The sequence below is a fragment of the Euphorbia lathyris genome, chromosome 1 (assembly GCF_963576675.1).
Source record: "Euphorbia lathyris chromosome 1, ddEupLath1.1, whole genome shotgun sequence".
Taxonomy (NCBI): Eukaryota; Viridiplantae; Streptophyta; class Magnoliopsida; order Malpighiales; family Euphorbiaceae; genus Euphorbia; species Euphorbia lathyris.
In genome coordinates, this window is record NC_088910.1 from 54,233,817 (window position 1) to 54,249,541 (window position 15,725).

The window sequence follows — 15,725 nt, forward strand, 5'->3', positions numbered from 1 at the left end:
TTATTGGCGCATCTCTTTATTACAAAATATTTTATATTATCAATTTTTAAATTGATCAGTTTGAACGCTCAATTTAATCATGGAAGTTAACTTCCATTGTAATTTATACAACTATCTTGAAATGAGGACCAAATTTGAATCTTAACGGTTTTGAAATTTTTTTGGCATAATATATGAAATGGTGCAAATTTAAAGTTCCTGATAAAAATTAATTTTATTCTTAAATTACCAAAAATTTGAAAAGAATAGTTTGATTAAGTCTTCTAAACATTAATTATATCTAACATATTTAATGTATTACTAACACAATTACAATATATATTAAAATGTTAATAACTAAGTCCACATATAAGTTAACCGCACAAAAAATTATCAAAATGTCTAAAATATTTATTATGTTACTAATAATCTTACAAAAAAACCAACAAAAACTGTACGAAACTGGTTCAGTTTATCGACAAACTTGATTGAAAACTCCGATATGACAATCATACTACCACATTTAAATTTTCCATTAGATAGAGATAAAATTGATTTTGTTTAAAAACATATAAATAACAGAAGTAGAAACATGTGAAAGGGGTTGTAAATAGTAAAAAATAGAAGAGAAATATCCTGACATAACATTGTATAACTCAATCTGTCCCTAGTTCAAGCAACACATTTGCATGTCGAAAGCTGTTTCTGCCAAAGCTCAAGCAACCCCAAGGCTCGTTTGGTTCATGGAAATAAGGAGGGAATAGAATAGCTATTCTAGATGAATTTCTATTCCAACATTTGGTTCAACTTTTTGTGTGGAATAGCTATTCCATGGAATATGTATTCCTTAAATAAAGGAATAGGGATTCCTTGATTCAACCTAGGAATAGCTATTCCTAACCAATATTATCCTTCGTTTCCAAAACTAACCTCTAACATATTTCTCAAATTCTATAATTTTTGGCAAATCCATAATTTATATCCTAAAAAAACGTGATAAATGGAAAAAACGAGGAAAACGTTAAAGAAAGCAAAAAATGCGAAAAATATGAAAACACAAAATATAATAGATATTTCTAAGGAATAACTATTATATTCTCTCATATTATATTGCTAAGGAATAACTATTCTATTCCATTCCATTATATTCTATTCCGTGAACCAAACGGCACCTCAATGTTCATCAGCCAAGAGAAAATCATCCATGTGATTGTAATAGAAAATCATCCATCCATTTGATACTTCATAAGATATTATTGTATATTATCACATCTAACTCATGCCATATATTTAAATATTTTCCTCCTTGTATTGTATCAAGCTCTAATACTTCTTCCCATCCCCATTTGGGATAACCTTTACCTAAAATGACAATGTAGTCAATGGCTATAATAAATCAAATATCTATTCCATTGTCACTACCAAAATTAGGCAATTTACAAAGAGGTTACAGAGCTACCAAAGCAACAACAAGCAAAATCAAATTTCGGATTAAGAATGTAAGCACATTACATGTACGTTTTGGAGCTCCCTCAAGACTCTTGCTGAGTTTGGGAGATAATCTGCAATTGAAATCATCTCTTCCTGGAGATAATCTGCAATTTGGCAATCTAAAAAGGCCATCGGAAACTCTCCATCTATCCTCAAGGCTCAGCAGTATGCAATCAAATCAACCAATTTTTGAAGTTGCAGGAGTCTATACGTGTAAAGGTCAACTTTTAATCTTTGGCATACTTATCCACATACCACTGCAACAAATTAAATTACCACTCTGAATCAAAATTAGCATAAATTAAGCATTCAGGAAAATGTGACACTTAATGAAATCCTTTTGTACTTGTAATATAATATTCTTTATTATAATATCAAATAGATTATCCATCAGAACAACCAAACAAGAAAAAAAAAAGAAATTGAGAAGAAGATTTACCCTCACAAGTTTTGTTAATTTTCGTTGCGATGAGTCTATGTATTGATTTATCTTCGCCTCAGACTTAGGTACTTGGTGGCTCTTCATTGATCCTGACACCTTATCGACAGTTTTCCTCACCACAGTCTTATATGCTTCCTTACTAATCTTCCCCCGTCTCCATGATGGATTTAGAACTTCCTTTACAAAATCAGTAAGGAAAACCTTGAAAAGCTTCATTGATCTGGATTCTTCGCACTTCTTGCTCTTGCCGGGGGACTTGATCTGGTCAATCTCCATCTCACCCATACTTGTGTTCGCTAAAGCATCAGGGTTACTCTGGCTCCCGTTTTTAACATCACCAACTTCTGCATCTGCTGTCTCACCAAATTCCTCATTATCACGAGATGTAGCAAGAGCAATGCCACCAAAGTCTTTCTTATTGTTCTCTTCCACATCCAATGGTAGGTTTGACTCTTTGAGCCTCAGTACAGTATCAGAACTGCCAGGAGGTTCACATATCTGAACATAATTGGATTTCTCATATGAGTTTGATGGCTCAATGCTGTCAAAGAGTGGATCATATTGATCGTCACCTTGCCTAGGAAGAACTCTTCCTACTCCACTGGCAGAAAATGATGAAGAAATTCTTTGCCTTGATCCAACACCTTTTTCATCGACTGAATGGCTCAAACTTGAAGGGTAATCATGCTTTTTACTGTAAGTTAGACCTTTTTCAGACTTAAAGACAGTAGAACTGAATCTGGATCTGAGAGGCTTCTCAAAAGTAGATGCATATGGATTAAAGTGAGTTGACCTTCTTGTTGCTCCATAATGAGGAAGATGTGATGGCTGATTTCTGTCGTGAATATCTGCAGGATATCTAGATGAAGCACTGATTTTCCTAGGCACGCCATGGACACTACTGTGCACAGAATGATGCAAATCATGGGGAAACTGCCGCTGCTGCAAGTATGGATGAATCTGAGAAGACTCCAGAATCTCTCCTGAAGGTACATTATCAACAGAAAAAGACTGCATTTTGGTTGCAGGTGATTCTTGTAATGAGGAGGCAGGTAGAGGACCATATTGCACATTGTCCAAAGCAAACCCCAAATTCCCGCCGTAAGAAGGATCAGAACTACTTGCAATTTTCTCATGGGACTCATCTCCTAAAATCCTCTGATAGAAACCCCAATTAGGGTTTGATTCTGTAATGGCTTGCTGCCCAAATGGATTATGGGCAACAAATTCTTGAACATTTTGAGCCTCAGCTAGTTTTTCAAGATATACACGAAGGTCGCCTCCAGGTCCTGCTCAGAGCATGAAAGCAAGACGAACATTGATATGATTAATTAAGAAGTTCTGTACCTCTTTTTGCACCATAAACAAATAGACGAGTAGGACAATTTGGACATAAATAAAACAGAACAAAGAAATAAGGACAAGATAGCCCCAACTCCCTACCTCTATGTGACCCAGATGACATGCATAATAGAATTTATTCAAAGCAATATCAATCAGCACACTTTTAAGAGTCAACATTATGCTGGGTCAGACGCACACACACAAGTTGCAAAAAATGGACAGCCTGAATCTACAATCAGAGTAGAGTTATCTTACCTAGTGAAGAATCTCCAGCATCCTTGTATGAGTACGAATAGGGAAATATAGCAGTATTTGCCTAAACAATGAAGATCACATTCAAGAAAACAAATAATGGTATCAAAATATATTGATAAATACGTCCCAAAAGAAGTTACAAAAAGATATGGAGGAGACGATTTATGGTACATACTGGATTGCGCAAAGCCTTGTAGGGTGAATCATCTAACAGTAACGTGTTAGATTCATTATAATCTCCCCTATTCCATGGAAGACCACGCTCAAGTTTGTCCCATAATTTTTTCAGTTCCTTCAAGACCAGGGGCTTGCTACTATTTTCGACAGTTGTAAATCCTGTATCAGTACAGTGGAATTGATCCTGCATAGAGTATGACCATATTACAAAAGATGCACACAATCTAACTACAGCAATTTGATAGTTGAGAGACGATATCGTCTAGAGGCATCTGTGTTGGAGTTTCTAAAAACGAAACTAGAAAAACAAAGCACAATAGGATGAATATAAGGAGTTCCAGGAAAGAACAAAGAATGGAGTGAATATGAACTGCAAACCTTACATTGATTTCACTCTAAAAAGTCCTACAGAAACTTGAATACAAAAGAAAATAACTGAACTACTAAAAGGGTAGCAGCACATCAGTAACACAGTAACAAGTTGATGCACAATGCTTAATTATAGCAACAACAAAAATTGTGCAGCACGTTCAAATTAGTGCATCATGATAAACGCATCTAATAACTAGCAGCAGCAACATTTTAGGCATTTTTAATACTCCTTGCCTAAGATGTTGCAAACTCCTAACTAGCCTTTAAAACTTCAAATTTAGCTTAAGAGAAAGCCTTGATAAAAAAAAATATCAGCAACTGTAGAAAACATAGAGCAACATAATTCAACACTCCTTGCTTTAAATTTCTCACTCAGAAATAGCTTTAATGAAATTACCCATGGCACATACTTATAGAGTTTGAGTAGAAAAGAATTAGGCAGAATGAATTTTTCATTAACCTTTCAAGTATATTTATACAATTACTGAATCCTAACAGCTATACAAGAAAACTAAATAGGAAAAATTCTAATCAAGGAACAATTACACCTCATTTACAGCTCATATTCCTATATTGTCACCACTCCCCCTCAAATTGGTGCATAGACATTACACATGCCCAACTTGGATAACGATTCATAGAATTGACTATTTGAGACGGCGTGAGTCAATATGTCATTATATCTGCTAGCTGGTCTGAACTCTTCCAGTATAGAAGTTCAATTGCACCATAATCCAAATTGTCTTAATGTAGTTCCTATCAAGTTCTACATCTTAGTTCTGTATGCTGAATTGGATTATTTGCAATCTCAATGGCTGCCATATTGTCGCAGCACAAAACCATAGGCTTCTTCGGCCCATACCCAAGTTCTCTTAAGAGAAGTTTCAACCAAGTGAGCTCGGTTGTCCCATGATGCATTGCACGATACTCAGCTTCAGCACTTGACAATGCTACAACATTTTGTTTCTTGCTTCTCTAAGTTACCAAGTTAGCTCCCACAAATGATAAGCAGCCAGAAGTAGATTTTCTGTCCGTTGTCTCCAGCAAAATCAGAATTTGTATATCCCACAATGTCAAGATGTCCATTCTTAATGAGCATAACACCTTTTTTCTGGAGAAGACTTGAGATAGGTTAAAATGCGATTTACTGCATTCACATGACAATCACTCATTATGTATAAACTGCATATGTCAAACAAGTTCTAGTGTGAGTCAAATAAATCAATTTTCCCACAATTCTCTAGTACCTTTCTCTGTTGGTTGGAACTTGATCTGGATAGATAAACAACCCATGATTACTTCAATAGGAGTATCTATCTTGAGAGAGGAAAATTCCTTGCTTTGACAGAGATACGTCTATGCCTAAGAAGTATTTTAGAGCTCCTAGATCCTTCATGTTGAACTCCTTAGCCAAGTAGTTCTGAAGCTTCTCAATTTCATTGTCATTATTAGCTGTAACAATCATGTCATCAACATTGACAAGAAGTAAGGTTATATTCTCATGGTTTCTTCTATAAAACAAAGTATGATCCCCGGAGCTTATTTGAAGCCATAATTCTTCATGGCACTAATGTCAGATATTAATATGAATTGAGTCTTAACTATCAGCTTAAACTTTTAGTTCAATTGGTTCCATGACATGATATTAGAGCCTCTTAGACCAAGTGATCAAGGGTTCGAATCCCGACAACTCCATTTGTTGATTTAATTTGAACACATGGTAAGATGAGCATGTGTTGTACACACTTTAAGCCGAATGGGCATTCACGTGCGGGGTCTCAATTATTAATATGAATATCAGTTTAATTGGTTCCATGGTGCATAACTTAATCTCCCAAACCATGCTCTAAGTGATTGTTTTAGCTCATACAATGCCTTCCTCGGCCTACATATCTTGCCTTCTTCTAGATCAAATAGTGGACGATCCAGATTTATGTATAACCTTTCACAACTAATCTGGCCGTGTACCTCTGTATTGTTCCATCTAACCTGAATTTCACTGTAAATAGCCACTTACATCCCACGATCTATTTCCTGGAGTTAAGTTAGTCATCTCCCAAGTAGCATTTTCCTGAAGAGCTGTCATTTCTTCTTCCATTGCTGCCTTCCATTTTGGGTTTGCTAAGGCTTCATGAAAATGATTAGGGACTGAAACCGAGGATAACTAGAGAGCAAAGGTTAGATTTGCTTGAGATGGATGATGATATGACACGAAGTTAGATATTCAAAACAGATTTCTGCTCCCATCGTAAGTTGTCTTTGTACTTCACGATGAACCATAGAATAAGCTTCTTCAACACTCGTCAAAGGAGAAGTAGCCAATATTATGCTACTGACCTAGTCTAGGTTGTGATCGAGTCCTGAAAGAAAGATGTATACTCTATCATCAACGCCTTTTGTAGTCGAGTTCCATGAAGATCGAGTTCAGTTCATTGTAATAATCAATAGATTTATCGTTTTGGTTCAATTGGAAAGATCTCTTCATCAATTCATAAACTTGAGAAGACTCAAACACATCCAAATATGCATCGCCCACTTCCTTAGTTGTTAAACACTATACAAAGTGTGAAATCAGATTGTCGCTCATTGAATTAATGATCCATGACTCGACTAATGGGTTCTTAGCCTCCCATTCATCATATTCAAGACTATAGATGGCTGGTACAAAGTTCTTCCCATTGATAGGGAAGAATAAAAGGTTATGCGGCCACGTTAAACCTTGCTCTAATACCAAGTAGAAAAGAATTAGGCTGAATGAACTTTCCGTTAACCTTTCAACTATATTTACATAATTACCGAATCCTATATAAGGTAAGACAACTATATAGGAAAACTAAATAGGAAAGAAACTAATCAAGGAATAAATACACCTCATTTAGAGCTCATATTCCTATATTGTCAACAGTTTGTACTTAAATTTGACATCAAAGCCAACACGAAGATATTTTGATGCTCAAGCCACCTGAACTCAGTGGAAATAGAAAAAAAAAACACTGAAGAAAACCAATAATAAAGACAGCAACATCTGCCAGTGTAGAAATATTCAAATTTTCCTTCCTTTGCACATTCGGAAGTGTTGAACTTTCATTCATTGGACATAAACTCTTGTGTGAAATCTGAAGATAATCACAACAGTCGGATAAGTTTCTAGCTCTTCTTCCATTGGATGCAACAAGTTTTTGTCTCTCATCTTGATTTTGAAAATCTCTTGATCACTAGCATCTTTGACAAGGCATTATCGATCTTCAAAGATCACCTTGTAGCCTATGAAGCACCGATACTTCTAAGAGGTCAACGTACGCGTTACGTCGGGATGCGTACGGGATACGGCTAGGAAGTATCCACTTTTTTTCTTTTTATTTTTTAATTAGGGGATACGCCAGGGATACTTCGGAGATACTTTTCATAATTAATTAGTTAAAAATTGCAGGGGTTTTTTAAAAAAACTTAAAAAATATAAGGATTATATAACAAATCAAATAAAATAATATCAACCCACCACCCATTAACAAATTAAAAAACTTTTAAAATATAAGGATTATATGACTTATTAGTTAATATTATAGATGTTATTTGTGATTTTATAATGACTTTATGAATGTGATTTGTGGTTTATATATTTATGTATCTTTTAAATTTTTCATTATAAATATATATTATTAATTATATATAAAATTTTCCGTAACCCCGCCGTACCCGTATCTCATATTTTTTAGAAATGCCATTTGCCGTATCCGTATCCGTATGCGTACCCATATCGGTGCTTCATAGCTTGTAGCCTTTCCCAAGCAAAGGTGCTACACTCAGCAAGTATTGCTTAATATCACGCATAAATAGTACATCTGCAATTAAATTTGTACCTTTACAGCGCTTTAATGGCTATGGTTCCCTTTCCTATTGACATCGATGTACTTACTATTGTCAATGGACTTTTGATACTTATGATCTGCTCCTTGAAAAGCTTTTGGTCAAAGGTCATATGTTTGTGCAACCACTATCAATGAGCCAACTTTCACTTGAGCTTTACTAGCAAATTAGGTTGCAACGAATAGTTCTTCTTCCTCTAATTGATCTGCAACTTGGGCCTCATTTATTTATTGAGAGTTGCTTTTGCAAATCATCTCATGATGTCCAACCTGGTTGCAATTTTTACATCTGGTTGCAATCTTTATTTTGAGTTTCTCCAACATTTAAATAGAGGATGACCTAAGGAGGGTAATTCTTCATTTTCCTTTGTGATTTTGATTAATTTTGAGATTATCTTGCAAAGCTCCTTCTACAAATCCATCCTTCCTTGTAAGCCTTCTTTGTGCTTGTGCGTGCAATGAATTCAATAATTCTGGAAAGGTACTACTTGATAAATCTTTAGAATTCTCTAAGGAGGATATTGTAGCCTCAAATCTTTCAGAATTTTCTGAACAATTCTAGAATTAGGAAATTCTTTACTGAGCAATCTTACTATGTTGATGATGCTCAAAAGTCTGTCAGAGTACTCCTTAATTATCTCTGGCTCCTCCATACTTTGCATCTCAAAATCCTTTATCAATGGCGCCTCCATACTTTGATTCTCTCGTTACCTGAAAATCCCGGATGTCCTAATTGATTTAAGGGTCATTATCCTAGTGAAGGTAGTTAGTGATATAGCCCCAAATAGGGGTGTTCATCAGTCGGTTCGGTCTGAAAACCGAACCGAAATAACCGAAAACCGAATAACACCTAAAATGAGAACCGAACCTAACCGAATAATATTAGTGAACCGAACCGAACTGATTATTTCGGTCGGTTCGGTTCGGTTTTCGGTTTTAACACATACTAACTAGTTAAAATAAAAAAAATAAATTAATATTATAAGTTTTAATTAATCTAGTTTAATCTAAAATTTTAAAAATAGTTAAAGTGATTCAAATTTTAAAGATATAAATAGTTGAATTCCAATCTTTTACGACCATAATTCACATTACAACCATAATTTGCACTAATATTATTGATTTGATCAGTATTAGTGCAAGGTTTGAACAGTATTAATGTATTTTTCTTAGTAGAATAATATTAATGTATTAGACTTAACATTGATAAACAAATTTATAAATAGTTGTGTTCTTTAGATGGTCGGAGGAAAATGCAAAGTCTACGTCATATAAAGTCTCTACCTAAATTATAAATCTAATTAATCTCTATTTCGGTCGGTTTCGGTTAATTCGGTTATTTTTTCATAAAAACCGAACCGACCGATATTACCGATATTTTTAAATATTTTAAACCGAAACTGAACCTAATAGACCGAAAACCGAACCGGAAAAACCGAAATTCATCGGTTCAGTCGGTTATTTCAGTTCGGTTCGGTTTTTGAACACCCCTAGCCCCAAACAAGCATGCTCTAGCCTTTGACTTCCTTTGCTTCTTTCCTAGGTAAAATACATCTATGGCCCTTGAACTATAAGGCTGCTAACATTGTGACCCCTAAACTTCATTTGGTGACGTAAGAGTCATTAAATTCTACATTATACTAACATTAAAGTCCAAACCAAAGAAAATTAACGAAATGATAACCTAGACAAGTTTGACCACATCATTGACTCTTTTTTTTAATCTCAGCATAAATTATGGTCACATACCTATTTTCAGGTCATCATTTTGTCAATTTTTAACGGATTTTCTTTGGTTTGGACTTCAATGTTAGCATAATGTAAAGTTCTAGGACATTTATATTATGACATGAAGTTCAGGGGCCATAATACTAACAACGCTATAGTCCAGGGGCCATGGATGTATTTAACCCCTTCTACCCTTTGTGAGAACTCATTTAAGCAAGTGTTTGGTTGTTAGGCAATGGAGAAAATTCCTTAGCCTCCCAAAGAACACAAGTTTCTAGATAGGCCTCCATTCTCACTGCCCAAACTTAAAAATTTTAACCATAAAAACACGTGATGCTACTACTGTAAATGGTGTATCTTAATCCATTTACTAAATATGGTAAGAGATGGATTGGTGTTTAGAATGGAAGATACATACTCACAAGTCCCTCAAGAAGATAGCTCTGATACCAATTGTTGGAGTTTTTAATGAAGGATACTCAACAAACACAACACAATAGGAAGAAGATCTAAGGAAGTTCTAGGGAAGCACTTGGGAAGTTCTAGGAAAGAACAAAGAATGAAAAAAAGAACAGAGTGAATATAAACTGTAACTGTAAATCTTTATTGATTTCATTATATTAATTTCACTCTAAAGAAACAAAGTTCTACAAAGACCTAACCACAAAAGAAAATAACTGAACTACCAACAAATTAGTCAGATGTTGACACTAATGCACAATCCTAAATTATAGCAACAACTAGGCAAAAGTCATCCTTAGGCACCTGATCTTCAATTTTTGGCCTATTAAGCCCCTCATCTTTTATTCAGACACGTTGAGCCCTTGATCATTTAATTTTGGTTATATTACGCCCTCCACTAACAGAGTCATAACAGAGATATATTTCATCCACTCATAAATTGACATGTGGCATAAAAGAGAAAAAATTGATTAAAGTTCCCACTTCTTCCTTCTCCCTAAACATGCAATCTCTTCTTCTCTAAACCATCTATGCCCCTCTTCCTTGTCCTTCCTCTTCTTTCTCACTAAGATCAGGGAGAGGAAAAAACCAGGAACTCTTAGCTTTTTTCAGTTTGATAAAGAATACGCTTTATTATAAATTCAAGACTTGTGTTCATGTGTATACGAATCAGCTTGGACAGTTGCAAAAACAGAAAAAAATTAGAAAAGTCTAAATTCAATTAAAACTACTGCAAACTTCACTTCGTCTTTCCCAAATTGATCAAAATTTGGCATCTTCAAAATAATATCATATATATGAAGAAAAATAATAATTAATCAAAGAGAAAGCTAAAAGAGAGATGGAGGATGTGGTGATAATTGGGGCAAGGATAGCAGGGCTAGCTACTGTAGTTTCTTTGAAAAGAGTCAGAATTTGAGCTTGGATACTCTAACTAAACTACAAAAAAATTCAAAGCTTGGACAATTGCAATAACTGATTTTTGATACCCTATGAAACAAAAGAGTCCAAGTGAATAATTAAGAGAAAACCATAAGTAAGGAAACGAACCAGTTGGGAATTTAATTTGGCGAGCTGGTTTAGAAGGTGGAACACAGGATCCGATCGAAAGCTTCCCGCAGAGAACTATCCTGCCAGGCCTCCAGACCGGATCATGGCAAAATCTCCAAAGAAGAAGAAGAGCAAAGTTAACTTCTCCAGGGTAAAGTTAAATTCTCTGTTATGATTCTGTTAGTGGAGGGCCTATTATAAGCAAAAGTAAATGATCAAGGGCTTAATGTGTCTAAATAAAAGATTAGGGACTTCATAGATAAAAAAAATTGAAAGATCAGGGGCCTCAAGATGCTTTTTTCCATCTAATAACTAGCAGTAGCAACATTTTAGGCATTTCTAACAATCTGACTGACTATTATTAAAATGTTCCATAAACTGCCACCAAAAAGGGCAGAATTTATGTAAGTTCACCTCCAAAGTCTTGGTAGATAGCCTCATCTCATGGCGTTAAAAATCTTATTCTTGTACAGTTTTTGAAAGCAAATCCCTTCAAATGCCCATGAAAAAAGATATCATAAGGAAGAAGTGGACTTGGTTAATATGAGAAAAAAATCAGACAAAGAAGGGATATATAGCTTGTCAATGGACTTGGCTAATATGAGAAAAGATCAAAGGCATAGATACCTTGTCAATGATGATACTTTAAAGCTATAAATAAACCAGCAATTAAAATGTAAGACTGAGATTTCACGTTTCCTAAGTCACAATGGCTCTTCTGAAGAGAAAGAAAAAAAAATATCATAAGCAACTAATTCACAATTGCTGCTTCAGCAAATAATTCGAAATCCTTTAGGCGAGAACTAGGAAAACTAAAATTTCTGTAGGAGGAACGTTCACAAGCTTTATGCAGCAGTAAACAATGTTCTAATGCTATCCTTCATAAGCAAACAGTACCCATTTTAACCAATGTTCTAATATTATCCTTCATAAACCACCAGTATGATGTTACCACTCAATTTGAACAGCAGTCTGAACCTAACCAGATCATATTTAAGCATGCATACATTTGCCTTACTTGTTCCTTTGTTTGCAGGAGCAGCACTAAACATACAATTAAGTACATAAATATGTTTTTTAATATTAAAAGATTTACTTTAATTTTACACTTTATCATTCAGAGGATATATTATATAAGTTTTAGTAATATTTGGTTTCTAGGTACAGATGCAGACCCAATTGAATGGAACAGAGTACTTTTCCTTATAAGTAACAAAGCATACTCACCCAGCAAAAGAGCAACTTATGTCGAGAATCTTCCATGAGAAAATCAACTACTTGGTCCACATTTCTCCTGCAATTTTGTTTGCATATAGTTACTCTACTATAGGATCATTAATAAAGACAATGTGTAGAGAAAGGTATAACACAAACTTATTTTATAATTAAGAAACAGGATAAATAATATGATCACTTCTAGGTAGAGCATTACTTGATTCTTGAGGACCAAACTCCAACATTAAATTTCTTGAAGCAAAACTGTAGAAAATCGTCGCAAAAGGGCCTTTTAAAAACTGAAAAAAAAAAAGCCACAAAAAAAAGTAAGGTTAAATTAAAAAGAACATGAATATGAATTAACTTAACAAGGAAGAGAACTTATATTTCAATTGTATACCTGATTTCCTGGATATTACAATGTCAGCCTTACGTGCACACTGAAACTGTGGAACAATATCAGCTAGAAGTCCATTCACATCAAGGATAAGAAGCTTTTTATCAACGTATCCAACAGGAGCTTCTACTAAAGGATGTGCTTCTTGCTGAAAATTATACTTCTCAATAGAAACATTTAAACTGGTGCTTTTCTTTATTCCAATTATATCCTTACTTTCTCGAGGTGCAAAGTCAACATTTAAACAGTCAGAAGAAGTTTCCTCCCCCAGAATATTTCCCACAACATTGACTGAAGCAGCAACCTCGCCAGCTTGAACTCTTTTTACTTCATTAGTTGGATGCACTTCATCTGAATTTGAAGATGCTTGCCCAGCTACAGTTGTAGGTTTCATATCTTCTTCAGAGGCAGTGTACTTCCTTCTTTTTCTACAATGTGATCTCAATTTTCCCTCAATACCGTTAGTTTTAGTATTTTCCTTTAGAACCAAAATACAAGCAGCCCCTTGATTACTACTTTGAGTGCTTGGAGAATAACTTTCTTTTACATAAATTAAAGGATTTTCCTCCTCTGACCTGTCTAACTCAGCAACAGGAATATGAAGTTTATCAGTAATCACAGCGGTATTAAGTTTTTATTCTTTTCCTCTCCCTTTATCTGAACACTTTCCCTCTTATCCAAAACAAAAGCAGAAGCAGGATCACTAGGATTGTGTTTGTTTATCGTGCTACTTGGACTTCTTGAAGAATCACTTCGCTTTTCAGATAGCAAACCATTTCTCTCTATCACTACAACATCCAAACCTGCATGAGAATGATGAGCATTATCATTGATCATGGAGGTATTCTTCTTATTTCTCTTTCTCCTCTTTTTCTTTTACTTAGTATGTTCCTTTTCAACCAAGCTAAGAGCAGCCTCACCATTATGCTGGTTCATTTCCAAATCTGCAAGAGAAAACGGATGTGCAGCAAATTTGGAATCTGTGTTTGCATTAATCTCAACTAAGTATCATGGCATGAATTTGTTCCAATTGATTCATCCCTAAGCTTCCAGATTACATTGAGAATCTGTATATAAGATTCTAAACTATTGTTGATTGAAGGATCAACAACCACATCTCTGTCCAATGTCATTAAGCAAGATTCATTGTTAGTATCATTTTTTACAAAATTACCGTTATCCAAAGGAGAATGCAGCTTACTTGAATTTTTTTTGTCCTTCTCATCCTCACATGATATCTTCACTGCATTACACGTTGCCATCCCTCCTTGATATAGCGATTAACTTTACATGAAAACTGTAATTCTGTTTCCTAATACTTTAGATTCCTTATACTAGTGTTGCATCTACCAAATGCCTCAGCCTCACACTCAAGAAAGTCCCTTTAGTCTTTCAAAAACGCATTTGTGTCATCTTCCAAAAAAGTTTTAAGATGTACAATTTTTTTTACCTCTTTTTGAGCCTCATCTGGCTAGTGACCTGCAATTATCCAAAAACCTGATTCATGCACCTAGAAGTAAGAGCAGAAACAGGAACAGGTATCATATACTTCCCCTCCAAAAAAACAAAAAAACAGTACTTTCGAGTGTTTTAATAAAGCGTTAAAAGCTGAAAGCATTGGTTTATCGTATCAAAGGCTAATTGTTATCTAACGTATTGGGGCAAATATGATGCTCTAATCTAAACCAATAATGCAGAACATAACGTGAAATAAATGAACCAATACAAACACATTATTAGATTCAATACGATTACAACTCAATTCAAACGCGGAAAATCACTAATTAAGCAAATTACCATTATAAAAATGATTAAACATCTTGTCCCATATAATTCTAGGGCACTACGACGTTGAGAAACCTAATCAATTCAATTATGTCAACGGAACAGTAACCACAAAAAAAAAAGTAGAAACAGATCAGAAAAGCTATATTTTATTTTTACTTTCTTGAAAAAGAAAGAACATAGACATGAAATAAAAGGAAAAGAGAAAGAGAAAATTGAAGCAAGTGGAGAGAATAATAGAAGTAGAAATTGAGGAAGGGTCGTGGGAAGAGCAGACCTGAAAAGGAAGGGGAAACCTGAAGCAACGTGGGAATATAGGAGTAGAAAATGAGAAAATGGAAGTGCAGAGGCAGAGGTAGAGGAAGTCGGAGATGAGGAGGTTATGATAAATGGGAGTAGATTTAGTTCAGAGCCGCTGCTAAACGCCCCATTTTTGGTTGAGTTCTTCTGTTATCTATCCGACGTCGTCGAGCATCTTGGTAAGACCCAGTTTTGAAAAGTAAAAAAAATAAATAAACAAAGCCGATGGTGACTTAAGATAGAAACCACTTGACAGTTGTGTTTTTTTTTTTTTTTTTTTGGGGGTCTCTTGGGGTAAATTTCATTAGTGGTGTACAACGTTTGCCCCATTTCACACTTTGGCGTACAATCTTAAATTTGTCTCACTAATATGTACGAACTTATAAATAACCTCCAACTTTGGTGTATGGCCGGTTAAAATGACCGGTCAACGTGCCACATCAACAGTTTGACCGGTCAAAAAGTGAAAAATTGACCATTTAGAATAAAATTACTTCTTTACCCTCTTCTTCCTCCTTTCTCCTTTCTCTCTCTAACTCCCCCCTCTCTCTCTCTATTTTATTTCTATTCATTTAATCTTTCTTCCTCATTCCCCTTTTATGTCTACGCCAAAAGAGCAAAAGATCTATCCGCGTCAGTCCTCTTATCTCCAGATTAACTCGTGCATCTTCCAGGCCCTTCATATTTACTTTCGTATCCAATCAGAAACTCCATTTTTTTAAGTCTTTGAAATTGCAAGATCAGAAACTCCAACTGTTAAATATAAAGCTAATTAGCTAATATCTAAAAGCAAGAGAACTAATCCAGTTGATTACTGAATAAGCAGTAGAAATGACGAAAATTAAAACTTACTGGAAAACTT

General features: G+C 34.8%; 1 protein-coding gene across 3 annotated transcripts; it reads right to left on the reverse strand.

The window, feature by feature from the left end:
* Positions 1–1,169: 1,169 nt before the first annotated feature.
* On the reverse strand, positions 1,170–15,029 carry LOC136233464 (uncharacterized). 3 transcript variants are annotated; one of them, XM_066023148.1, is made up of 10 exons: positions 14,841–15,029; positions 13,980–14,288; positions 13,699–13,897; positions 12,782–13,581; positions 12,599–12,680; positions 12,394–12,460; positions 3,687–3,872; positions 3,512–3,572; positions 1,910–3,201; positions 1,170–1,727 (listed from the first exon to the last, which is right to left on the reverse strand). In XM_066023148.1, exons 4-10 carry the CDS (start codon positions 13,170–13,172, stop codon positions 1,698–1,700), a joined length of 2,109 nt encoding a protein of 702 aa, XP_065879220.1. In that variant the 5' UTR covers positions 13,173–13,581; positions 13,699–13,897; positions 13,980–14,288; positions 14,841–15,029; the 3' UTR covers positions 1,170–1,697. The 3 variants fall into 3 exon arrangements, with proteins under 3 accessions (XP_065879220.1, XP_065879212.1, XP_065879207.1); XM_066023140.1 differs by having other exon boundaries at positions 12,782–13,897; positions 13,980–14,257; XM_066023135.1 differs by having other exon boundaries at positions 12,782–13,897.
* Positions 15,030–15,725: the final 696 nt, after the last annotated feature.

Excerpts from the sequence above, each read along its gene's own strand:
- LOC136233464 (XM_066023140.1), bottom strand. The coding sequence starts at position 13,172 with ATGAAACCTACAACTGTAGCTGGGCAAGCATCTTCAAATTCAGATGAA. Across the intron at positions 12,681-12,781 it reads TGTAATATCCAGGAAATCAG|TTTTTAAAAGGCCCTTTTGC; the intron begins GTATACAATTGA and ends TTTTTTTTTCAG. Across the intron at positions 3,873-12,393 it reads ATAAGTTGCTCTTTTGCTGG|GATCAATTCCACTGTACTGA; the intron begins GTGAGTATGCTT and ends TACTCTATGCAG.